The following is a 27,080-nucleotide window of genomic DNA, read 5'->3' on the forward strand; positions in this document are numbered from 1 at the left end:
CGTGCAAAGACTGGCACACTGACAAACACACATAGCAAGGAACATATGTGTAACAAGGAAACTATATACTTGCTCAGAAAAGCAGGATCCACATGCTGAAAGAATGAGCCAAAAACAGACGCAGTTCGCACTACAAGCCCTTGGAGTTTATGACTCAAGAAGCAGACATAGAGGAAGAATTTCACAAGACCACCAAGCAACTGAGGAGGACACACACAAACTCACACACTACAGACAAGTACATAAAGTTACAGAAATCTTCTAACATAACTGAGCTGAGAAAGTCAGACAGACACATTCCCAGACAGACAGAATCTCCTCTAGCTAAACACAGCCAGACACAGGGCAGACACATTCACAGATAAGCAGGCAGGTGAAGCAACCCAGAAATTGGGGGGGGGGATACATATAGGGGGGCACAGACTGACATGCAGACAGAATAAAAGAGGGGAGAAAAAAGAGGAGAGGAGGGGACAAAGAAGGGGAAAGAAAGAGTAGGGGAGAGAGGAGGGGGCAGAGTGAGATTTGTACACACAATTCTTAGACAGACACAGACAGCACTTAGACACAGGGACAGACATAGGGGCACAGACAGGGGGGAGAGTTAAACACTAGACTGAGGGCAGATTGGGAGAGATTGTGAGGCACACAGAGGGAGAGACTGGGAGCAGAGAGAGAAGTGAGAGACAAACAGGGGAGGGACACATACATTTTTTTTGTACACACAGCCCTCATAGAGAGGCACAGACATACAGACTTGAGGCACACAGACACCTTTCCGACACACAGGCACTCCCAATAAAGCCAGACTTGAGCCACCAGGGAGGACAGCACTTAGAAAGAGGCAGAAGCCACACAGGCAGTGGCCCATTCAGGCACTCAGACAGCACCCAGACAGGCTTTACACGCACAGAGCCTTTGGCAAGGTCCTGGGACACAGCGGAGAAGGGAAGTTCCTGTGCCATGCTGCAATTCCTGCTGCTCCCTCTTCTGCTCTGCACTGTTACCCGGGGCCACCCAATTCCAGGAGGTGACACACTGCAGTCTGGTGAGTCACAGACGCCTTCAACTCCTGTTCCCCATCCAAAGTGTCCTCTGCACCCCTCACACATACACACAGACCCCTCCCCTAGCAGTCCCATCACTAATTCCTACAGGCACTGACTGACCATTCACTGTACATAAACGCACAGTTCAAATATACGTTCCCTCCCTCCTTCCCCTACACACAACTAAGCACAGTTAACTCCTTACACATATATTCTTTGCTTCTCTATACAGATCCCTCCCTTAAATTCCCAGCCACACGGCACGACATGAACTGCAAAAACCACTGCTCCACAGACCACAAAGCCACCGACCAGCCTTCCCATTGCTGCTCACGCATACTGCGCACAGATATTCCTTTTATTGCTCTCACAACCCACCCAGTACAGTTTACATTGTGCACAATTTAAAGGAAATCTAAATTAAGAACATATGCCACCAACTGTGTTCATATGTGGCTTCTTACCACGGTCATACTCAGTAACATACTTCCATTTGCAGATTTTGTATAACTTGCCCTACCCTTTTTCTTCATGTCTCTGTCCTTGAACACACATTACTCTTCTTTTGCACAGACTTTTTATTAAGACCCTTGTAGTGCTAAGGACACTTAGCTGCAGCAGCACTAAAATTTCCAGCCTCCTCTGGTCAACCCTGCTGTTATAATCATCATTTAGTTGTAAGGGTCAGCAAGTTATATAGTTCTATACAATCTTTTTATAACCAAATAAATTAGCAATATTATTATTAGTATTATATGTGTTGTGTTTGAAGGTTGGTGTGACTTGTAGTTGTGAACCAGATAGAGTCCCAGAGGATGTTTATACCTGACTAATTATTTATGCACACTCACTTGCCTATGTTTGCTATTCTGTACCTCAGCTTACTTTAGCATTACCATATAACTGCACCTTATTGTTCCATGAGCAGCACAAATCATACTAACCCATGCGACTACACCTACACCTCACATTTAAAATTCTGTATTCACACTGGCCAATTTGCTATTGCTTAGGGACTTTTTTTTTAATCTTTCCTAGTATATGGTGAGCATGAATGAATCCCCCACTCCTTCTTAGTGTGCAAAGTGCAAAAACAGGCACAAGTCACCATGTTTGTACCCTTCCCTGTCAGGAGTACCTCTGGACGCAGGTCCTTGTGAGATGGGCATTGTGAAAAGAGCCATTTCCTTACTGCAGTGATCCTCAACCAGTGGCTCGGGGGCAACAGGTTGCTCACCAACCCCATGGATGTTGCTCTCAGTGGCCCCAAACCAGGTAGTTATTTTTGAATTCCTGACTTGGTGGCAAGTTTTGGTTGTATAGAAACAAAATTTACTACCAAATAAAGTCTCCTGTAAACTGATAGTGTGCATAGAGGCTGCCTAATAGCCAATCTTAGCCCTTATTTGGCACCTCCATGAACTTTTATGAAGCTTGTGTTGCTCTCCAAGTCTTTTTACATTTGACTGTGGCTCACGAGTAAGAAAGGTTGTGGACCCTGCCTTACTACCTGCCCCATTGCCATGGGTCTGTTTGGCTCTGCCAGCACTGCACTCTGCACTGCACGCTCTACCATTTGTGTCCAGGCATGACCTCCACAGTTTTTCTGCGGTTTCAGGCACACACTTTCTTCCCAAAAGTAATGCTATTGTGATTTTTCTTCTCGTATGCAACTATTGCAGTCAAAGTTTATTTTGCCTGCTTTGAGTGCTCACTTACTTTTTTATCCAGACTTTCCTCTTACCATTTAACCAGTGCCGGATTTCAGTCAGGATTTCACTCACCATTTTGGCGTCAGAGCGAGTCAAGGGAGTCCCACATCGCTAGTGCAGAAAGCGCTATTGTAGTATAGGGTCATATCTCTATTTAAAATACCTTCTCACCTTGCCTCATGGCAGGAGTCGCCCTGAGAAGAAGCACGTACCCCTGCTACCTCTATGGGTAAAAACGCACAGATTTTCTTATTAGAAGCTACTTATCACGACTACTAAACACCTGAAAATACCCTAGCCATAGACAATGCTAAGAATTGCCTCTGCTAAAACTCACATAGAGACAATTATCAGTAAATGATCAGCATTGTCTACTACATGGGAGATTTTGATTGGATTTTTTCTGACCCACAAAATTGTCATACAACAGCATGCAGATTTTGTGGGATGCTACAAAATCTGATCCACCCTGTAATATAAGTCAGATCAGATAGCCAGGTAGTGTGTTTTGTTTATGCATCTACATCCAAAAGTCAATGTATGTCAATGAGAAGAAATGTCTTTAAGACACCATAATTCTTGAACAATGCAGACGCAGCATGCAGCGTTTCCTAGTGATGGACATATTACATTGGATGCAAAAGTTCCACACACACATGAGATTTTGTATCAGTCCCATTGTATTTTCACCTGTGCAACTACATGCAACTTGAAGGATGCTATCTGTCAATCCAACACCAACCATCAAATCTCCCTATGCTGGCTTTCCAATTGTAGAGCTGTGAGGGTCAGCAGCAGCAGAAGAACGGTGGGAGAGAGAGGATGAGAAAGAGTTGTTGAGTGGAGTGGGTGTTGTGTCTGAGGTACCAGGTGCTGGAGAGAAGAGGGGGTTGGACTTTGGGTGAGGACTTGCCTTGGATGCCCTTCAGTATTAGCCCAGCTCTGCTTTTTAAAATTATTACAAAAAAACAAGAGGCATAACTGATTGGACCCAACTTTTAAGGACACGAAATAGACATTTACTAAGGAGTGGCAATATGACAAACCCAAGTGAATTCAATTGCTAAAACTTTTTCTCAGGCCAGTGGTCTTTTAAAGAAAAAAAATCTCTGGCCTGGGGAAAAACTCAGGAGAGAGCTGGACCACAATTGTCTTTACATTTTCCAGCAATCACTGTCAGGCTCAAGCTTGCTCAGGGTGATAACATTTTCTAAATTTGCTCTACTGTTTAGACTCATGCATGCATAGTAGAGTAAATTTAGAAAATGTTATCACCCTGAGCATGCTTGAGTCTGAAAGTGATTTTTGTACACCTGGAAAAAGGTAAGTAAGATGGTGGTGTTGTGCTGCCTTTTTTCATCTGAACCGGTGCATTTATTTTTCGCTAAAAACAGCACTGGGCTGGGGAAAAAACTTGAAGGGGAAGTGATTTAATTTAATGGGGGTTGCCTAACATATTGGCACCTCCACTAAATTTGTCTTTCCTTGTCCTTTAAGATAAGGACAGTTTTGTTGCACTTAAATTGTACAGTACTAGAATTATGTAGTATGTAGTAGTGTGTACTAGTAAGAGCTGAAATTACCAAACTGGGCATATGGTAGCTCACATTGTACAGTGTAGCATTGAATACAACACTGCTTGTTCATAATGGGCAGGGATATATTTTTGTCTGGTGCATGGTAGCCAGACTGGGGGAAGAGGGAATGTCTCATTGAGACTTAAGGAGCCTGCTCCTGCACTTCTTCCACCATTAAGAATCCCTTCAGACACTTGTGTTGTCCCTACCAAAAATGTTGCCCGCCGTTGAGTTAAAGAAAAAGGAATGCTACTGAGGCATTTTATTGCCACAATAGTGGCTACAACACATTTTTTATTCTGCAGAATGCTTTACCATACCTGAGTAAACAGCCATAGAAGTTCTTTCTGTTTGTAAAAAAAAGCAGCTGCCATTTTTGCTTGTTCTGACTTCACGTCTGCCTGCATTTCTGCACTCTGTGCTCAGATTACTGCAGAAAGGGGATAGAGGAGGCGAAAAGGGAGGGGAGGAAGAAGAGGAGCAAACTGAGCAGGCTCCTGCCATGCTCTGAAGGAATTTGCTAAGAGAAGGAAACCTGACACAGAAGATCATGTACACAAAATAAAAAGAAATAAATGTGGTGTTACTTTTCAGCAGTTCTTTGAGCGTAACTGAGTGTATTTACATAGACCTTTCTAATAAAGCTTACTTAGTGTTTACCTTTCCTTCTCGTTTAAAGGGCCCCATCTTCCTTGGATGGTGGTGTATACCTTCCTGGGAATTTTATATTTATACCGACCCAGAGATCTTGGAAAATATGAAACTTTAGCACTGTGGCAATTGGGACAATTTGTCCACCACTGCTCTTCAATACAATGGCAACATGTCGAGACTGAGATTTAAAAGACCCTGACATTTCAAGTATATAGAGGCCCAACCTGCCCCCCACAGGTTAAATTAATAGTGACTGGTATCTTACAGCAGCCCCTCTGGCATTTGCCAGAATCTACAGCCTGGGTGGTAGTCAAAACACATCTCTCCATCTTAATACCTGGGTATTGAGTGGTGACAGGCAGAAAAAAACAGACTTTAGCCAGTACTTTGGCACAGACGCCTGTCTGTCACATCTCCTTTTCTGTCTGCCAGGGCACTTGTCATTATATAACATTTGGAGTGGTGTCAGGGGGGACAGAGGGGTTTTGTCTGCTCGTGTCTGCCTTGTGTGCCATAGCCTTTAAGTTTATGTAACACAAGAAGTAGGTCTGTAGCTGATACTGGTAACATGTTAGAAATAGGATCATTTTGTTGCATGAAGTAGCATGAATCCGCTACTAATCTTCTTGTGTGACAATTGAACTGAACAGCTTTTCTGCTAATGGATAGGATATCAGCAGATGTGAGAGTTGCATAGTAAATTTGGTTAAAAAAAAGTTAAAACCCCTCCAAATGACCACTGGTGTATACACTTGCCAATAAAGACCTATCATGTATACACTCATGTATGCCAACTCTTGTTAAAGGACAAGGCAACTCAAAATATATTTTTTTGCCTAATAAAAGAAACCTAAATTCTAAGCAGCTTTGCAATATACATTTATTGCAAGTTTGTAATGGTTTCACTTTCTTTAGTGCACATTTTGCTTGACGTACACATTCCACTCTTCCTACACACATCAGCTTGCACTCTATACAGAAGCTGCAGTGTCTGAACAATTATCAGACTTTCCTTAGAGGCTTCTAACCATTGTTTCATTGAGGTCTGGCATAGTGCCAAGAGACTGGCGAATTGCTAATGTGGTGCAGTCATTCAAAAAGCGATCCTGTTCTCAGCCTAAAAACTATAGGCCTGTTAGTCTGACATCAGTGGTAGGAAAGCTTTTGGAAGGAGTAATAAGGGATCGGATACTTGGATGCATTGCAAATCACAGTACTATGGTATCTTGCCAGACTAATTTAATTGCCTTTTATGAGGAGGTGAACAGGAACCTTGACTGTGGGATGCCAGTGGATATTATCTGATTAGATTTTTTGGAATTTGATACAGTACCGCAATATAAGTTAATAATAAAATTGAGGGATATTGGCCTGGAATGTAATATTTGTACTTGGACAGAGAATTGGCTGAAGGATAGATTACAAAGACTGGTGGTAAATGGAGCATTTTCTAATTGGACCAGTGTTGTTAGTGGAGTCCTTGGTCCTTTGGTTTTTAACTTGTTTATAAATAATGTGGAGGAGGGCATTAAAAGTACTGTTTCTGCTGATGATACTAAATTGTGCAAAACTATAAGTTCCATGCAGGGTAGGGCCACTGGGCATCAAAATGGAAAATGAGGTTCAGTGTTGAAAAGTGCAAAGTTATACACTTTGGTAGAAATAATATAAATGTTAGTTATACACTAAGGGGCTCATTTACTAATCTACGAATGTCCGAAAAGTGTCCGAATGCGTTTTTTTCGTAATGATCGGTATTTTGCGATTTTTTTCGTAAATTGTCGTGAGTTTTTCGTAGCCGTTACGACTTTTTCGTAAATTGTCGCAACTTTTTTGTAGCGTTACAACTTGCGCGAATTGTCGCAACTTTTTCGTAGCCGACGCACCGAGTACAAAAGTTTCGGATTCATTCAAGCTTCAGTATCGTGACTTTCCTTGGGCCAGGTTGGAGCTGCAGAGTGCCAAGTTTTGCCTGCCGTTTACGAGCGCTCAATACGAAAAAGTCGCGACAATATACAAGCAAATCGTAACGGCTACGAAAAAGTTGCGTCAATTCGCGCAAGTCGTAACGGCTACAAAAAAGTCGCGACAATTTACGAAAAAGTCGTAACAGCGACTAAAAAAATCGCAAAAAATACAAAAAAGTCGCAAAATGTTCGTTTCCAATCCGAATTTTTCCCATTCGGATTCGTGGATTAGTAAATCAGCCCCTTAATGTGAGGCCTTACCAGAGACCTATAAAGAAGCAAAATTATGTTTTCATTACTTAAAATAATACCCTTTTTTATGCAGTCAAGCCAGTATTTTATTTGCTTTAGTAGCCACAGAATGAAACTGCCTGGAATTAGACAACTTGTTATCTACAAAAATCCCCAGATTCTTCTCAATTAAGGATCAACCCCAACACACTAACATTAAGGGGCACATTTACTAATCCACGAATCCGAATGGGAAAAATTCGGATTGGAAACGAACATTTTGCGACTTTTTCGTATTTTTTGCAATTTTTTCGTCGCCATTACGACTTTTTCGTAAATTGTCGTGACTTTTTCGTAGCCGTTACGATTTGCTCATATATTGTTGCGACTTTTTCGTATTGAGCGCTCGTAAACGGCGGGCAAAACTTTCAGACTTTGCATGATTTTGGAAGCCTCCCATAGGACTCAATGGCACTCTGCAGCTCCAACCTGGCCCAAGGAAAGTCAAGATACTGAAGCTTGAATGAATCCGAAACTTTCATACTCAGCGGGATGGCTACGAAAAAGTCACGACAATTCGCGCAAGTCGTAACGCTACGAAAAAATCGCGACAATTTACTAAAAAATCGCAAAATACCAATCATTACGAAAAAAACGCATTCGGACGCTTTTCGGACGTTCGTGGATTAGTAAATGTGCCCCTAAGTGTACAGTGCAGTTTTGGGCGTCAGTGTTTAAGAAGGATATTAATGAGCTGGAGAGAGTGCATTAGAGGGGATTATAGACAGATTGGGGTGTTATTTTTTCTGCATGTGATCAATTTTAACATGTTCATGTGCCAGATTATTTCAAGGAATTTTTGGCACTCGCCTTGTACGTGCTACACAAAAGACCAACCAACAGTTAGCTAGGTTTTACTAGAACAAAAGGTTGAACTTTGTGTGTGTTTTTTTCCACCACAATTACTATGATACAGACTTACACATTATTTTACTGAAAAGCAGGGGTGTATCTATAGAGGAAACAGACCCTGCAACTGCTGGGGGCCAAGAAACTATAGAGGGACCAGCACAAGTTTGACTGATAAGCATCTGCAATATATGTTAGGGAAAATGTTGTGCTGATGGTGCCGTGGGGCTTAATACCTAGTCATTCTTCTGCCGAAAGTCTCACATAGGATACAGCTCATATAATTAAGTTGTTTACAGTACAGTTGATGTTACTTTATAATATGTATTTCATATTTAATGTCAATTTATTGTTTTTTTTTAATTAACTGGTGGTCAGTGGAGCTTGTCCTAAATTTAAACCTGTCAAGCTTCTTGGCGTTATCGTTGCTTGACAGTAAGTTACGTGAGTTTTCATGTAAGTCACAATTACAAACTGTACATATATTTTTGCTACTGGCTGGGCCCCCCCTTGGATCAAAATTTTACTGGGCCACTGACAACAGTATCCCCTGTACCCTCACTGATGGCAGCCCTGACAATAGGTATTAAGATCTTAAATCTATATTGTCATGGATAAATAACACACAAGGGGCCTGATTCACTAAAGGGCGATAAAAATTATCGCACGCTTTTTCGCGTTAAAAAACGCAAAATAATTTGCGCGCGATTCACCATAGTATTATCGCGTGCGAAAAATCGACATTTTCGCATGCGGTATTTCTCGCACTAGTTTTACCGTTTTGCGTTAATTTCCGCGCTGAAAAGAATATGATCGCATGATTCACTATAACTTTTGCGCGCTAAATATCGCATTCGGCTATGCGAAAATTAACACCTACTACAGGCAGGCGAAAAATTATACAAAAGTACAGTAAATGATTTTTTGCAATAAAATATGGACTTACAGTGTTATTTATTCAAGTCTGTGTTTCCCCTAGAGTGACGCAGCCGCCAGTTTGCAGCGAAATGTTCATTTTTAATACAGTAATTTTCTGCAAGTATTGGCGTGTATGGCTAACATGGCGTGCGTTCATTTGCGCGACTATTTATATTTGGCTACAAGTGATGAAATGTTTCGCCAGGCATGGATTCGCAGCGAATTTTTGGACGTGTGTTGAATTTTTTTCGCGGCGGATTTTTTCATGCGTTTCTCAAAACAATCTGCCAATGGCAAAACGCATGAAAAAATTCACCGCACATCCAAAAAGTGTCAAAAAATAATAGTCACAGCTACAATTTTTTTGCCCGCACAACATTTTTGCCGTTTCGTGGATCTTTCGAAAGATTTGCTAATTTTTCACTAAAGATAACCAGAACACATTTGCTCATCACTAGTGGCTACTATTTATAAGCATCTACTATTTATATGATACCATTTATATGCTATCATTCATATGCGGCGATTATTCGCGTATTAGCGCATGTACCGGCAAATACCGCATTAAAATAGCCTTTCGCGAGTTAAATAACGCATGCAATATCGCGCGTAAAAAAGCGCGAGTATGCTTATAGTGAATCGTGCGAAAAATCGCCAAAATTAAGCCGCGGTAAAAATTTTAGTGCACAATAAAAATAGTGCACGTTTTATCGCCCTTTAGTGAATCAGGCCCAAGAGGGTTGATTCACTAACGTGCGATAACGCTTATCGCATGCTTTTTTGCATTAAAATTGACATAAAAAACGCGCGATTCGCTAAAGTATTTTCGCATGCGTTAAGTTGCATATCACGTGTGTTAAATAGCGCGCAACCGAATGCGTTAATTTTAGCGCATTGCGTTAATTTTCGTGCAGAAATAATACTAACGCATGATTCACAAACACTTGGACGCGCTAAATATCGCATTAGTCTATGCGAAAATTAACACCTACTTGGGGCAGGCAGTAATTATAGAAAAGTACAGTTCATGAGCTTTTGGCAACACAGTATGGACTTTGCAGTGTGATTTATTCAAGTATGTGTTGGCCCTAGAGTGATGTAGCCTCCAGTTTGCAGGGAAATGGTAATTTTCAAAAAAATAATTTCATGAACGTAATGGTGTGTATGGCTAATATGGCATGCGCGCGGTAAGTAGCGCACGTGTGACAAGTAGCGTGCTGCGTTAATTAGCGCGCGTTGCGTCAAATACCACACGAAAATAGTCTTTGCGACTTAAATAACGCAAACAGCATCACGTCTAAATTAACGCAAATTTCCTTTTAGTGAATCGTGCGTTAAGACGCGAAAAATAAGATAACATTTTTAACGCATGCTATAAATAGTGCTTGTTTTATCGCACTTTAGTGAATCAACCCTACGGTGCTAAAAGTTATAAGATTAGTGTGTAAACTTGGCAGAAGAGGTGATTTTTTAAGGGAACATTTGAAATTCTGCACATAAGGGGATTATTTGTGGCAATGAATTCCATAGGCAGGGACCTATGGAAATGTGCAAGTTTGCAAATGAGGAGATTGCTAGGAAGAAGGAAATCTAAAGTCACTGGAGGAACTAAGTAGTTGAATTGGAAAGTACCTGGAGATAAGGTTTTAAATGTAACGTACATTGTAAGTTTTGTATTCGTTGTGAGAAATGATGGATATTTCAGAATCAAATATAACTTCAAGTCAGGGAACCTGTGTACTGGCATGAAAGATAGTGTTGTATACAAGGTAGGGGTAGGTTATGTGTTTGTATGTGGGAGGAAATAAGATCAGTCTTTCTTTTTGCCTCAGTCTAGTTTTGAAAAGAAAGAATGTCATTATCATTAACATGGAAGCTAAAGAAGCTAATGATTTGTTTAGTGCAGTTTCAGTTAAATAAAGTGGGTAAAAACCAAACTGAAGTTAGTCAAGTAGAGACTAAAGCTGGTCATATACGTTCAGATTTTAATGTTGTACAACAAACATTCAGATATTGATTGTACTTTTAATGCAAAGATCTAAAACTAACATTTAGTTTTAAATTGTAGACTTAAACTCCTGAATTAAACTTTCGTCCTGAGAATGATGGTCTTGCTTAAATGTATAGTGCATGTTTATATGAACAAACAAACAAATGTGCTACAATTGATTGTGTGCACAAAGCTTCATCAGTTTCTATTTTGAAAAACAGATTTTGTTTTCTGTTTTAAAGAAGTCCAGTATATATGAATGATAAATGCAGAGCAGCACTTGCAATAGTATTGGCAACAGCACATCAGGAAAAGAAGAAGAAAAGAAAGCATTCTTGTTGGAGTATGCAATGGCTTTTAAAGCATGAAACTGACAAACTTACATAAAGTTCCTCTGTAGGTGTGTGCATTTTGTTTATATGTCATAGGTCACCCATTAATATGGTCAGATACACAATACATTCAAAGGTATTATGGTTATCAGACAGAATTTTCTAACTTGTCTGATTGACTAAATGACCACTTGCCTTGGCCCGAAAATTGTCGGGATGATTATTCAGAGCCCATGCATGTTCCAAAAATCATACAAAATTGTAGCATGTACGATCAGCTTTAGTAGAAAAAAATAGATCAAAGGCTATATACAGCACTTTCTAAAGATTTCAAATATTATGTAGTGTGAGAGAAGGTAACTGGAACTAGGATCCATTTTTTGCTGCAGTGTGCATTGTGTAAGTAGCTGCAGACTTCTGTGCCCCAAAAAGACCAGCGACTCACACTATGACAGCGCTAACTGGGCTGGTCAGGGCTGTGTTAGTAAAGATTGGGGAAGGCAGGTTTTCCGCCTTCCTGCCCCCTACCTTGCACGTCATTAAGACACACAAAGTACATAGTGGCAGGAGGTGCAGTCTGCATTGAGGCTCTTTCCTTACCATCTGCCCTTAGGTGATTTTTGATCTGGTGCTTAGGGCAAACCAGAGGTGCAAGTGCTCTGTAAATTAGCACTAAGGGGTGTATATCTTGTGACCCTAAGCACTTCTACACTTGTGTCCCTGAGTTTAGGTAATAACCCATAGTGAGTCAGGTTTGCTTGCCAGGATTGAGGTTTGAATTGTGGTGAATAGTGAGAGATGCCATTTTGTGAGCTGGATAGTATTCTTTTATAATGTTTTAACAGCTGTACATAGGCAAGACTGACTTTATAAATATATATAAAGGATTTGGATCACCAGACCTTATGTATACCAAGAACCATTAAAGCATTAAATAAAGAGGATTGTTTTGCCACCAATATGGATTCAAGCAGTTTAGTTACCATCAGGTAAATGGTTCTGTTTTATTACAGATAAAAGGATATTATTTTAAAAAATCTTAATTATTTGCTCAAAATTGACCCTATGTGAGATGGCCTTCAGTAATTTGGAGCTGTCTGGATAATGGGTTTTCAGGGATCCAATACCTGTACTACATCAGATTAACTAAGGCATCCATGGCAAATATACACATTTCACTGAACAGTATAAACTAGGCCTAATGAACCCTCAGAATATGTGTAGGAAGGTGAACTAAAACTCTCAAATACACAGTTTAAAAGAACGAAGGGTTATTGGACCAGAAACACGATTTATTAAACAAGATCTTGAATACTTCCTGAGTATATATAATAATTCTTATACAGTGGCACAACACACACTGGAGTTTATAAGAGTTTACTCACACACCAACCTCAGGTATCTTAGGCTGCCTAAAGTATTGCATACAGTATTCACAGAAACCATACCAACTTAAAGGGGAACTCCGGCTTCCGAACCAAAATTTGTTGAAGAGCCCCACACAAAATAGAAACCCCTAATATACCTATGACTGTAATATGTTACTTCAAAAAGTCTAAATAAATACCATTTGTATATACACTACACCTCTTTAGTGGAACAATAAGTGCTAACCTGTATTTTACCACTCACACAAGACGGTGTTGTTACTAGTCTTGTCTACACCTTGTCCTTTTCCCCAACTTCTTTAAGGGGTTGCATTTCCCTTAGGGCAATAAGGCTTTTTACTAGGACGTTATGCTCCAGGCTTCTTTACAACTCACTTTACCACTGGGCAAAAGAGAACACATCCTTTCCTAAGGGGATAGGTTAGCTAACCTGAACTAACAGCTTCTTAAGCTAGTAGAGGGAGTTAGCCCCATGGGTCCCCTACAGGACCATCTGAAAGAGAGGTGGCATTGTTTGGTTTTCTTAATGCTTATTAGATCGACTCTCTTGCTATATAAGTCTTGCTGAAGGCTACATACAAAGCCAATAGCCCAGTACTAACTGAGGACTTTTCTAGATAAGCCAAATTGCTAAAGAAAGCAAAACTCCAGCACTTTGTGACATTGTTTAGTATCTCTATAATAAAGCTGGTATGCAAAACGTTGTGCTTTATGTTTAAACCCCTTCTGCTATGGTTTGTTTGATCTTCGGCAGTACAGCTAAAGACCACTGACGCTCATTTTGTTTAGGGCAGTGCTGTCCAACTGGCGGCCCGCGGGCCGCATGCGGCCCGCGACCCCCCTCTGTGTGGCCCCCCAACTGTCTGGCTGCTTTGATGGCTTACTCTTGTGTAAGCTTTAAATGGTATCAGTACTGTGATTAACTGCCCCCCCTGCATGGTTCTCACCTCAGATTTAGGCTGTAATCAGGCTGTATTGTTTAAAAATGTAATCCCCTGTGTTGTTCACACCTTTTAATCTCTGCATTGTTCACCCCCTGCAGTGTTCACACCTCAGGCTCAGGCTGTGATCACCCCCATTGTTCCCCTGTTCCCACCTCAGGAGCAGTAGAAACCCACAAATAATCCCTGCATACTACAATATACTACATATACTGAGGTGGTACTGCAATTAAAACGTTTTTAAATATATAGTTATTGTGCAGACTGTAGGAGCAGTGCCAGCATTGTGTCACTGTAGGCTGCCTGTGTGTGCCATACACACAGGCAGCATACGGCAAGCAGAGTATGGCACAAACAGGCAGGGTAAGGAAGGCAGAGTATGGCACACACAGGCAGGGTAGGGCAGGCAGAGTATGGCACACACAGGCAGGGTAGGGAAGGCAGAGTATGGCACACACAGGCGGGGTAGGGCAGGCAGAGTATGGCACACACAGGCCAAGTATGGCACAAACCAGCCAAGAATGGCACACACAGTGAAAGTATGGCACGCAGGCAAGGTAGGGCAGGCAGAGTATGGCACACACAGGCAGGGTAGGGAAGGCAGAGTATGGCACACACAAAGGCAGGGTAGGGCAGGCAGAGTATGGCACACAGACAGGCAGAGTATAGCAGGTTTTTGCTGTACTACAACCAATAATATGGGCATGGTCATGTGATAACATGGGTGTGGTTTCAAGTGGGTGCGGTTTCAAAAAGGGGAGTGGTCAAAACTGGCTTCCATTATCGGCCCTCCACCACGTATGTTGGAAAAATTCCGGCCCTCGGTACAACAGAAGTTGGACAGCACTGGTTTAGGGGATTGCATTATCAGTGCTCACCCATTCTTTCCTAGCTTTTCTGTGGTTTAATCACCTTTCTTAAGTTCAAGGTTGGATGCCACAGGGCCAAAAGGTATTTTTGAGTGAGTTAGGAATACCAGTGGTTGTATATCGATTTATTTTGACTGGTTACTTAACAATGGATCTGGAATATAGACAAGTCTGTGCGATTTTTGGGAGCCCAGCCCCCCAGTAGGGGTGGATAAGTTGCTGGCATCAGGGATGAGTAGTCTTTCTGACTTCATATGAAAAATTGTACTTTATTTGTGTTCTTAACATATTATTAAGGATGAATCAGTATCTGACAGATCCACATGTGCTAACAGAGGGTCTGGCATTGAGGGCTCACTCATAAAGTCCAAGGTACCAGGGCCAAATGAGTCAGCCGTAAGCAGCTGCGTGTTATTTCTGTTGTCAACAGCTATAAATTCAAGTCAAATTTGTGATTCTTGCCAGACGGGTGTAACTAGAAACGAAAAACATGGGTCAAGATGGAAGACTCACCCACTTTTCCTTATCATCCAGCTGTTCCCATATCTGATAGGTCCCACTCCTTATTGCTTCTCAAACTATATGCAGTGACTGTACTGCTGATCTATTACATATACCTTGTTGTTTATATTCCTTAAAGGTTAAAAATACTTATATTTTAAGATATATTTTAATATTAAGAAGATTTTAAAGATATCTAATAAACCCATTTAAGTATGCAACTAAGTCACTGTACAATTTATAAGTAGTGACTGGATGCAGCTGAAAGATAGATACAGAGAAACCACTTGTCTCCATTTTTTACCAATTGACTGGAACTTTGGTGTGCAAACTGGAGAGACTTGAGCACGGTTACCTGATATATTGTATGAGGCTGATTTGGTATGGACTGATATGTTTGTGAGTGTGATTTTTACTATTTATTAAACTTGGTTTTAATTTCTACACATAGCAGTGATAGTAGGGCCAGTCTTATAAATGGCGGGGCCCAACTGGGACCATTTTGTCAGGGCCCCGTACACAAGGATTCCAGGGCCGGGTGGGCAAATAGTCCCTGCCTTTCGCTCTCTCCATGTAACCCTTCCTTATCACTTCTCTTTCTCTTGTTCCAATGGCCCCTAACATTTCGTGGCACAATGTGACCCCCAAGTACTGGACACACCAAGCATACTATATACAGTTAGTGGAATTGTGCTGTCTATGAAAGCTGAAAGCAACTGTCACAGGAAAAATACATTTCTTATCACTGGCAGTAAATTGCAACATTTTTACGCAATTTTCAGAAATCAAGTTTAGGAAAGCTTTGTAGTATGGTATATAAAGACATCTTTAGCTGAATGTGTCCTGAGTATGTTTTATCCTGCCCAGTACTTTGCACCATACTGCTGGTCTTTGCATTCAAAGACCTGAAATTCTTCCCATACATACAGCACTGCTGTATTCCTGAGAGGAGGGATGAATGAGGCATGTAGGCTCCCCCTCCACCTAACTTTCTCATAATTTTGATGGGCAAATGAGGTGCACAGTGCCCTATTCTTAATGCCTACACTATCACAGAAAAAAATCAGTGTCTTATTTCTGCCAATAAAAAGTCAATTAAAGGACAAGGAAAGGTTAATATAAATTAAAAGTAAGTCTAAAGGCATTCTTTTTAAGTATTTATTGCATATATAAATTCCCAGATCCCTGCTTGCTTCTCTGAGATATGGTGCTGGCAGCCTACAGCAGTGTGAAGACTACAGTGACATCACTGAAATCTCTCTCCCCTTCCCGTAGGCTGCCGGCAGCGTTCAGTAGCAATGCACATGTGTGTAACTTGATCCTGTCTCCTGTTCTGAGCTACACATGCCCACCAGCCAATCAGAAACGAATCTGCCGGGGGGGGGGGGGGGAATGAAACACATGACAGTATGAAGCAAGGAGGGAAAGAAAGGGAGAATACCTTTTTAAAGATGGCTGCCTGTTCTAGAAAACAGATAGAAAATGGGAAGTAAGTGTGACTGAGTAAATATTTGATTAGATGAGCCAAAAGTGTGGCGTTTTTACTAAACAATAGGAGGACTATTGGGCAGTATGCTTTTTAAATTTTGACTTGCATTCTCCTTTAAAGGAGAAGGAAAGGCTAAGTCACTTGGGGGTGCCAAAATGTTAGGCACCCCCTAGTGACTTTAACCACTTACCTTTTACCCCAGGCTAGTGCCCCTGTTAGGAGAAAACAGCACCGGCCCGGGGTACCTGCAAGAGTGCTTCCTCTTCCTGCTTCATGCTTGCGCATGCGCAGTAGAGTGAAAAGCTGAACTTTAACAAAGAAGTCGGCTTTTCACTCTACTGCACATGCGCCGGCTCAGGGATTTTGCCTGCAGAAGAAACACGGAAGAAGGAAGTGCTTGCTACAGGTACCCCGGGCTGGTGCGGTTTTCTCCCAACAGGGGCACCAGCCCGGGGTAAAAGGTAAGCGATTAAAGTCACTTGGGAGTGCCTAACATTTTGGCCTTTCCTTCTCCTTTAATACACATTCCTGATGATTGTGATATTACTTAGGGAAATAATTTAGTTCAAAGGTTCATTGCCCTTAAGTATTCTAAAGTGAGGGCTGAATGTTAATGTAGGACTTCAGCACTTTTGGAAAAGAGCCCCTTCTCATGACATTAAGGGGCCCATTCATTAAAGCATGAATTTTCACTACTAAAAAGCATGACTGCCACTGTCCAGCAGTGCTGTATTTCTGAGAGGAGGGATGAAGGAGGCATGTAGGCTTCCCCTCCACCCAACTTTCTAAAAATTTAGATGGGCAAATGAGGTGCACTGATGGCTCAGTGTGCCCTATTTTTAACACCTACCCTATGGCGCACAGTAGGGCAGTAATCAGTGCCCTGAGATCACAGGATTTTTTTTAAACATTTTTCAGAGATTTTAATAACAAGGAAAGACTACAATGGCTTGCTAAAAGTCTAGGGAAAATACTACAATTTTTCTTTGTGAAAAAGAAAAACCCACTTTAGCAAATGGGCCCCTTAGTATGAGTTGGCTGGTGTGTTTGTGTGTGAGTTGGCACTGTATTGTGCCGTAAATGGAGTGGGGGCAGGGCTGGTCTTATAATCAGCAGGGGCCCCCCACACAAGATGTTGCCATCTGGTGCAGAATTCCAGGGCTGGGTGGGCAAATAGTCCCTGCCTCTCACTCTCTCCTTGTAACTGATTATGTAACCCTGCCTTATCACCTCTCTTTCTCTTTCATGGCACAATGTGGCCCCCAAGAACTGGGCGCTGACACACCAAGCATACTATATACAGTGTGATTACTGGCCCCTCAAACACACTCTAAACAGTGCATACCCTGGCATTGCATATGAATGCAGTGCCCACTTTAGGCCACTTTATCAGGCAATTGTTGATGGGGGTGGGCTGGACAGCTTTATGTGCTTATTCCTGCTTTTGTGGGCCACCATGCATGCAGGGCCCTATTGGGCCCAATAGGTCCAATTGGCCTAAGGCCAGCCCTGGGTGATACATTGTTTTGTTGGGTTATTGCTCCTGGATATATTAACTCAGTCAATTCTCTTTATCTGTCATTAAACAAAAGGACTCACCAAACAGTCTCCAGATTCTGCAGTCCTGAGCCGATAGCTTGGGAAGAAATCCAGCATTTCTGAAAGTAGATGCACTCAACCAGACCACCAGCAACCAGCATCAGATTAAAACGACAATCTTTATTGGAACATAACTAAAAACTAAGTTTGTGTGCACTATTTAAAAAAAAAAAAAAATGACAAAAATCATCATATTATGATATCTTTACTACCCAGAATGAAGTAGCTTTTCATTAAATTACAACATAATTGTACTTGCTGAAAGTTGGCACAGATTTTGTGTGTACCACTAGACATAAGCTTGTAAAACATGTGACAATATGGGCTAGGACATGAATGTTTGAATTGTAAGTAGGACATGGGTATTTAAATTTTGGGCAGGACATGGATGTTTGAATTGCGCACAGATTTGGAACTATTTGGAAGCTAATGCAGATAAGTCTTGCTGTCAGCACACATTTTTTTCTTGGCTATAACTGGAACTGTAGTTGGATGGTGGATATAATACTGTTTTAATATCTGTAATTTTTTCTTAAGGTGGGATAAGGGAGTCTGAACAAAAGTGTTATTGTAAATATAGTCTGGAATCCAGAACATGTGAAATGACATATAAACACACATACTGCTGTTAGCTACATAAATTCTTATAATAATCTGTGAGTGTGTGTTAGTAAATAATCTAGACAGGTACTACCATACCAAAGATGTGAGTTGCTTCTTTGTTCAGACAGGTTTTGGTTGTACCCTTTGTTTATATGACAGTAACTGTCCTGTTGTCTTAAAGTGCATGGCCCATCGAATGACAGATCTTTTCCAGAAATTCTATTTCAAAATTAACAGTCTTAATATTAAAGGGGTAGTTTACCTTTAAGTTGTTTTGAATATGTTGTACAAGGTCCCATTCCTGGCAGCCATTCAATTGTTCTTTATTATTTATTTCTATTGTTTTTGAATGATTTACCTTTCTCTTCTACATCATTTCCGCTTTCAAATAGGGGTCACTGACCCTAACAGCTAAAAAAAACCTATTGCTCTTTGAGCTTACAATTGTATTATTATTGTTACTTTTCCTTATCTTTCTATTTAGCCCCCTATTTGTATTCCATTCAAACCCCTGCCTGGTTGCTAAGGTAAACAAGACCTTAACAATAAGATAGCTGCTGAAATTCCAAACTGGAGAGCTGCTGAACAAAAAGCTAAAAAACTGAAAAATCACAAATAATAAAAAATTGTAATTTATAAAATTATAATTTTATCTTTTCTATATACTGATCTCATTTTGATTACCTTTCATCGGGTATACAACGATATCTTGGCTTACCCCCCCCCCTAAATTATGCTTCTTTGCATATTTTAATTAGGATTTGGATTGCCCAAATTTTGTCATGATTAGACCTGATACTGCTTCATGTGTGGGTCCAACTAGTGGGACTGACCAGTAAAGAATCTTTAAAATGTGATGGGTATCAACAGGGCAGATTTAATGACCCTGGCCTGATTTTGTGGTTATTGTACAAGAATACTCCCTAGGGCCTTCAGTAATTAAGATCTGTTGTCCAGATCTGTCAACCTGACAGCTATGCCACATAGGGGGGCAAGCTATACATAGATATTACCCCTCTTTATATTATTATTATATATGCTGAATGTGTGTAGATGTCCAAGGTCCATTTTCTTATAACAGTACTGCCTGCAGATATAATGTAATAGTCATAAAGAGGCCCATTTATTAACATTCTGATTTTAGTGTTTTTTGAAACCACAAAAAATAATTCTTTTCACTAAAACCTTAAATGCCTAGTAATTTATTAAAACAGCGAATATAAAACCCATGATTTAAAAAACCCATGAGAAAAATCTGAATAAGAATACAAGTGTTTTGTGCGCGAAAAACACGAAAATTACAAATTAAATAAAGATTGCTATTGACTTCTTGCCAGCTTTTAGATGGCAGATTTTTGTATAAGTGTTTTTCGTGCTATTTACTAATACTGTAATAAATTACGAATTTTTCGTGTTTTTGAGTAATTAGTAAAAATATATTCATGACAAAACTAAATAGGAACGTTAGTAAAATGGCCCCATAGAATGCTTTTATGTAACAATATTTTTGAACTTTGTGCATGGTATATTAATGGTATGGGATATTTATACTAGTATTTATGTCCCAGTCGCAATAAAGCCCTGATTTGGCCATTTTGTATTACTCTGTATAGTATGCTGGTTTATACTGGGTTTCTTTCCCTTTTCTTTTATGTAGCATTTTTTCTACCAAGCTAACTCCTTCACAGATGTTATGCCATATGCATATTTTCTACATGGTTTAGGCATAATTACTTTGTGAATAGATTTATAACCATCCAACAGTATTGCAGTCCACCAATATCAATATTTATGAATACATTAGTGACCTTTCTGCTTTTGGAAATTGTATTTATGTTGAAATAGATACAAAGTTTGTTTCGGGTCTATTAACCCATAGCAATTAATCATCTATCGGTTTATTGTAATTATAATAATACAATCTTCCCCTTTATCTTTATTTGCAAAGCTAGGAGTCAGAGGTAGGCAGTAGAAACATTGGCTTAGGGAACAATCATTGTGAACAATCATTGAAAAGGTGACACAAGGGGGCCACAATTGCTGCAAATGTTTATTGCAGTTTTACTGTCTAAATCCAATGAGCGTGCAATAGCTATTCTTGTCTGTTTTTTCCCTTGCTGTATAAATTGGTCTCTGTCTGCCACTGCCTCTGCCAGAGATCAAGAAGTTTTAGGCAGTACCACAAGTTTTAGTACAAGTCCCAGCATGCACTATGCAGTCTATACTTGGAACAGTTACATGCCTCCTACTTTAACCTTAGTATTGCGCAGTACATTCTTTTGCTTGGATTGGATAGACTTGGATGGATTCTAGATCACTTTGTACAAAACATGCCTCTTAATATATAAATATGTATATATGCCACTGTTTGTGCCTTTTAGCTCTGTGCTAACAAATCTCCCTTTTTCACATTACTGTTGTATCTTTATATACACAATTGTGGGGGTCTATTAAAGGAGTGCTTGAGAGAAGGGACCTGCAGTTTTCTGGAAACAGGGTCTTCCTGTAATTTGGGTCACTATAACTAAAGTCTACTAAATATCACTTAAAAATTAAGAAACACTTTATGATTATTTTGATTTAAGTAACTTAGTTGCCATCAAGTACAATGGAAACAAATAATTGTTTTCTTAAAATGAACTGTATGAGAGATGGTCTTTTTTAAATGGTCTATTTTAAAACATTTTGGATAACTGGATTCCAGATAACTGGTTCCCTACCTTTACCAATAGCCTTTCAGGGTACACACTCTGCTTTTGCACTTCAAATATTGCATGCAACACAGCAAAATTCTGTTTCGTATATGCAATTCATAAATATGAGAGATTGGTCAGTATACTAATAATTTTCTAACCCTAAGGTGGTACATGCTGGCTGCTCCAGGGTACAGATTCCACGTGCAGTAGGATGCTGCTTAGCTCAGTGACATGGGACGAGTGCTGTAAGGATGGGCACATAGATACAGCATGGTCCAACTACACTGAACCAATGAATAAGATCAGTCTTCTGGGCTTCCTGGGTCTGGTCTCTTGCCAGCCCTGTCGAGGTAAGGCTTTCTAGAGTATATTAACAAAAGCATAGGTTAGCAGACCATATGAAGCATAGTCCCTTTTCATATTTTGATTGAATGGAAGTTTTTCAGGAGTTAAAGTAACAGTTCACTATACCCAGATTTCTAAGATTTGGATTTTTAGACTCTCTTTTCTTACCATATCCACCCAGACAGTTGTGAAGGGGTGCAGTGCCCCCCTGGAAAGACATGTTTCCTAAAAGACGGGCGTCCACAGTGTGAATGTACACCAGATTGCTCAGGCCTGGAGGCCGATGTGCCAGTTTGTGGTTCTGATGGCCACACATACCAGGATGAGTGTGAACTGGTTACAAAAAAATGCCGGGGGCACCCGGATCTGGAGGTCATGTACTATGGGAAATGCAAAAGTAAGTGAAACTTTTTTGTGCATATATGTGTTTATGTACATACTTGTGTGTCTTCTTGTGTTTATTACTTATATAATGACCATCTTCCAATGTTTTAATTAAAAGAACACATGTACCAAACCAAGACTGTCTCTCTTTAGTCACATTCTATTTTAAAGTAGTAAGATTTTCTCTGTCCTGTCCATGTTTTAACTTTTCCTTTGATTTATTTTAAGACCAAAATGCCATCAGTTGACAGTCAACTCTAATAATTTCTTTTAATGTAATAAGCCAGTTTATCTTTAGAAATTAGATGTTTTATTCTCTATGTTAACATTTCATTAACATTCGTTTATTAACATTTTCTCGCACTTTAACATGAGGGTTCAGTAAAATGCTCATCACACAATAAAACTGAAGGTGTCTAAAAAGGTGGGATAAGAATGAAGCATTATGCTAGCATGTTACTGCTTCTGCTTTTTAGTAGCCATGTTGTATGAAACAAAGAAGGTCTGCATTGGGGAGAGGTTGGCAAAATAAAGCAGAGAAATCAGTTGGAAGTCATAATCATGTATGCAAGAATTATAAAGTCAAAGTTATATCAAGCCATAAAATACTGCCATTAAGTGTGATTATGGCACTATTAACAGTCCTATTAACAATTTAATAGCTTGTAACAGATTAATGCTAACAGCAGTTTTTGAGCAAATGTTGTGGCAATAACTCAGCTATTATTTCATAGGCAAACGATACCCTAAATATTTCAGGTCTCTATAACATAAACCACCACGATTCAAAGCACTTTTTTATTTCAATAAGTTACATTAAAATTGTGTGCATATCAGGTTGCTTTCATTACTGATATAAAAGAAAAGGTTTTTTCAAAATGTAAATGTGAAAATGGGTTTAATGATACTTAATGATACTTTCGAAAATAAACTGTCAGCTTTCTTCTTGCTAACAACTACCTTTTTTGATTTAAATTCAAAGATCTGTTTTTCTTCTCTGTTACTTATTACCCTTCAAATAGATTTGGCAAGTGCCTCCTTCCGTCTGCTTCAGTTTGTCTTAATGCTGTAGTAAAGTTCTACTTCATTTGGTGTGCTCTCTAAGTAAACAAATTAGCATACTAACCCAAGATGATCCAAAAACATGCGTGAGAGTCACTAATAAACACAGAGAAGAATAAAAACATTTAAAAATATAATGCATGCAGAATGCTGTAATAATACAAAGTTATGCCATTAGGGCGTGGCCAGAATGGTTCCAACACTCTACTTGCATTAGCATAAAATAACTGGTTTAGATTCACACCAACTGTTAGAGAATAACAGAATGCAGAGCATGATTTGCAGAATGGAAGTACAAACAATTAAAAAAAATTATTTCTGTTATTTTTTTATATAGCTCTAAAACTTTTCCACAGTGCTTTAGGGTCACCCTGTCACTATTAAACTTATTTAGGACTTCAGGTAGGTGGATTATGGATTTCCATTTGGTAGCTAGAGCCAGTCCGGCTGCAGTAAGGACATGATTTCCTAAGATCTGAAACTGTTTGGGAAGCTCAGGAAACTGCCTGCACAGCAGAAAGTGAGTGGACTTTTAGGTAAGGGAAGGGTTGTTAATGTAGTTAGTAGTTGCGCTATCTCATTCCAGAAGTGCTGTATCTTAGGGCAAGTCCAGGAAATATGAAGGAGAGATCCCACTTCTCCACATTCTCTCCAGCAAGTTTTAGGGTGGTCTGGAAATAATGTATGTAGTTTGTTGGTTGTGTGGTACCAAAACGTGTACTTTATAGATATTTTCCTTATGCTTGATGCTGGTGACTGTTTTTTTTAGTGTTGGCCCAAATTGAGGTCCAGTCTTCTTCAGTAAGTTGTGATTGCATCCCATTTGGCCATGTATGTTTTGCCAGAGTGTTTGCTGGTGGATCATTTAAGAGTTTATAGATCTTCGATTTTAGGCCTTTCTATGGCAAGCCCCATAAGGCATTGGTAGAGGAGAGAAAAATTTAGCTTTTTGGATGTATGGTTGAAGAAAGTGCTGAAGATTCTTTATGCTTTTTAATTAAGACTGATATAATGCAAATAATAGTTATGAACTATAATGCAAAGGTAACATAGAGAAAAATGGTACATAAAGCAAATGGAACTAATAGGAGAGAGAAAGATAAACTATTATGAGTTATCTAACAACATGCAATGGGATTTAATATTATGCAAGGATCTGTTTCCCTAGCAAAGTGACAATGGCAGGGGATGTGTGCTTTCCTCCAAGTTTGTTATTTTTGAGTTTTCTCCTTTTTCTTGGAAAGTGAAAAGAAAGAAACACATTTTGTATTCTTAAGATAAGCAGCAGAAATCGGTGTAAACACTTGGCAGCAGGAGAAGGAACAGTCCGTCCGTTCAAACACATGTCTCGAATCTTCCCAGTTCCCTCAGCTTAAAGAAACACACTGACTGCATTCAATCTCAGCTGGGGGAAGAGGTTTGGGGCTTATTCTATATAGCCTCAGCAAGGAGATGCACAGTGCAGTATGGAAAGAGGACTGGACACAGTTCTATACAGATGGTCATAGCACTGTAAGGTTTTGTTTCTGCACCTGCAGGACAGAGAAAACATTTGCCTTGGTTCCCCATCTTCAGTGGCAGCCATTTGTTTAGAAAACATCTTTGGAAAAAAGGCAAACTACATATTATTAATTTATGAAACAACTTTATTTTGCTGTTTTTGTCAGAGATATCCAAGAAGCAGTCTGATGCCTTCTGTTGATTAACAGGTTGTATTTATTCCAGGTTGGTGGTTTAGCCTTACTGCATGTACCAGAATTTTTTATTTTTTAACAGCCCTGGTAAGATATGGACTAAAAATATTTACTTGTTTAAAAAGATAAAAAATATGCTTGCCCATCTACATTACACGTTAAAACTATATTTAAAGTACTGAATGAAAGAATTAATCTCCCCTCTAGGGACAATTGTTTTCTGTTGGATGTTAAAAATGTAACTTTACAAAGACAACCCAATGGATTTATACATTCAGCACAATAATTACACCCCTATTTTTTCCCTGCTCTTCTAGAATCTTGCTCTAATGTGGTTTGCCCAGGGACTCATTCCTGTGTGGTGGATCAAACAGGGAGCGCCCATTGTGTTGTTTGCCGCTCAACGCCTTGTCCACAGCCACTTGCTTTTGGAAACATGCTGTGTGGGAACAATAATGTCACTTATCCTTCTGCATGCCATCTTCGCAGAGCCACCTGCTATCTGGGAAGGTCTATTGGGGTTCGTCACACAGGCAGTTGTGCAGGTACACAACACTCCTGCCCTACTCACTTCTCCTTATAATGTTTGCCATATGTTCCTTAGTTTGCAGACCTATAGTTTGTCATAGAAAAAAAACTCTGTATATAAGTATAATTTGTAAATAAGGACACCCATGGTTAATATGCTACAACTTCTTCTTTAGTCTCTATGAATCTGTTCATACAAATAATTCCCTCAAGTATTCTACGCCATGCTAGCAATAAGTATAACTGCTGCAGGTCAATTTCAAACTGTATGATGTTAAACTGAACATGTGGTAAAATTACATTGTAGTTGATATTCAATTAATTTACATAATACCTACATACTTCTCAAATGTTTTTAATAAAGGGCAAGTTTTAAATCAGTAAGAAAATGTAATTTTATGGTTTATCACATGAAAACTTCAGATTCAGTTCTTTCAACTTCAGTTTTTCCTATAGAGATAAGCTTTCCACATCAAACTATATCTGTCACATTGTATCCTATTTACAGATATTCCTGAGTTTTCCATGGATCTGGATGACAGCGTGAAGAATTACATCTGACATCACCATGAAACGCCTGGCACATAGGCATTCCATATGTATATTGTACATACAGTGAGGCATATTTATTAACTGGATGTGCTATTTATATATATATCAGACAGGCTCCTTATCCCATGAGCACAGGGGCTCAATGCAAAACTCTTGTGACTATAAAGGTGAGAAAAAAGAAAACCCAACAAATACACTTGGTGCAAGACATGGTAAAACCAGTGCTATTTTTTCTAATGAATTTGCCTCCTGAAGACTTTGCCCTCTTTTGTTATGGTCGTTGAAATGAATATGCTGAACGTTTGCAAGAGGTGAGACAACACTCCAAGAAGCAAAAGCTCGCCCATTCCTTTCCTATTCTATATGTGTTTATTAAGCATAGCTTTTTTAATAGACTGAAAATTATACTAATATTGTAACCCTATATAGGACTGCTGTTTTCATGTGCAGACAGTAGTTTCAGGGATCATCAGTGCCCTAAAGAACATGTAGAAATGTAGATAATGTCACAAGAAATTAGCACTGCATCTAGATCACAATTTTAACTTATATTATCAGCAGAGTACATAAGTACCAGGCATATATGTGGTACCTTGAAGACTTTCCTCCTCCCGATTGTCATTACGAAACAGAGACAATAGAAATATGGGAAAGGGAGTCTGACATAGTGAGTGGAAGAAAAACTATACATACGCAGTTTTTCCCTCCCTTGCATGGTGATATTTATCCCTTTCCCTGTTCAGTCCCAAGTTTGCTGCTCAGTCAGTTTTTCCTTTGTGCATAAGCTGATAAATCATTATAAAACACCAACCATGCAATATAGCTGGTTACAATACTAGAAGCCCCAGGGAGCTTCTAATCACTGGTTAACTTTGTTCTTATGTTCATATCTTGGGTGTACTTTGCCTTGTTTTAGTATAGTCCTGATACCCCGGTGGTTTTTTTTTTGCTGTTTTTTATCTTTGTGTCTCTATTTTCTATTCATGGAAATAAAATACTTAAAATTATGTTTGATACTTTTTTATTAATGAAATCAGTAAAAACAAACAGCTTTGCGCTGCTACATTGTCCACTTGTATACATTCTCTCT

At 39.6% G+C, this 27,080-nt stretch overlaps 1 protein-coding gene across 1 annotated transcript; it reads left to right on the top strand.

Moving 5' to 3' along the window:
- The first annotated feature begins 557 nt into the window (after positions 1 to 557).
- Positions 558 to 26,997, top strand: fstl3 (follistatin like 3). The gene is given in 5 exon segments (NM_001015870.1): positions 558 to 1,048; positions 21,590 to 21,775; positions 21,952 to 22,167; positions 25,228 to 25,455; positions 25,947 to 26,997. Coding segments are annotated over 5 exon segments (768 nt in total). The 5' UTR covers positions 558 to 963; the 3' UTR covers positions 26,000 to 26,997.
- The last annotated feature ends 83 nt before the right edge of the window (positions 26,998 to 27,080 follow it).

The sequence above is a fragment of the Xenopus tropicalis genome, chromosome 1, assembly GCF_000004195.4.
Source record: "Xenopus tropicalis strain Nigerian chromosome 1, UCB_Xtro_10.0, whole genome shotgun sequence".
NCBI lineage: Eukaryota > Metazoa > Chordata > Amphibia > Anura > Pipidae > Xenopus > Xenopus tropicalis.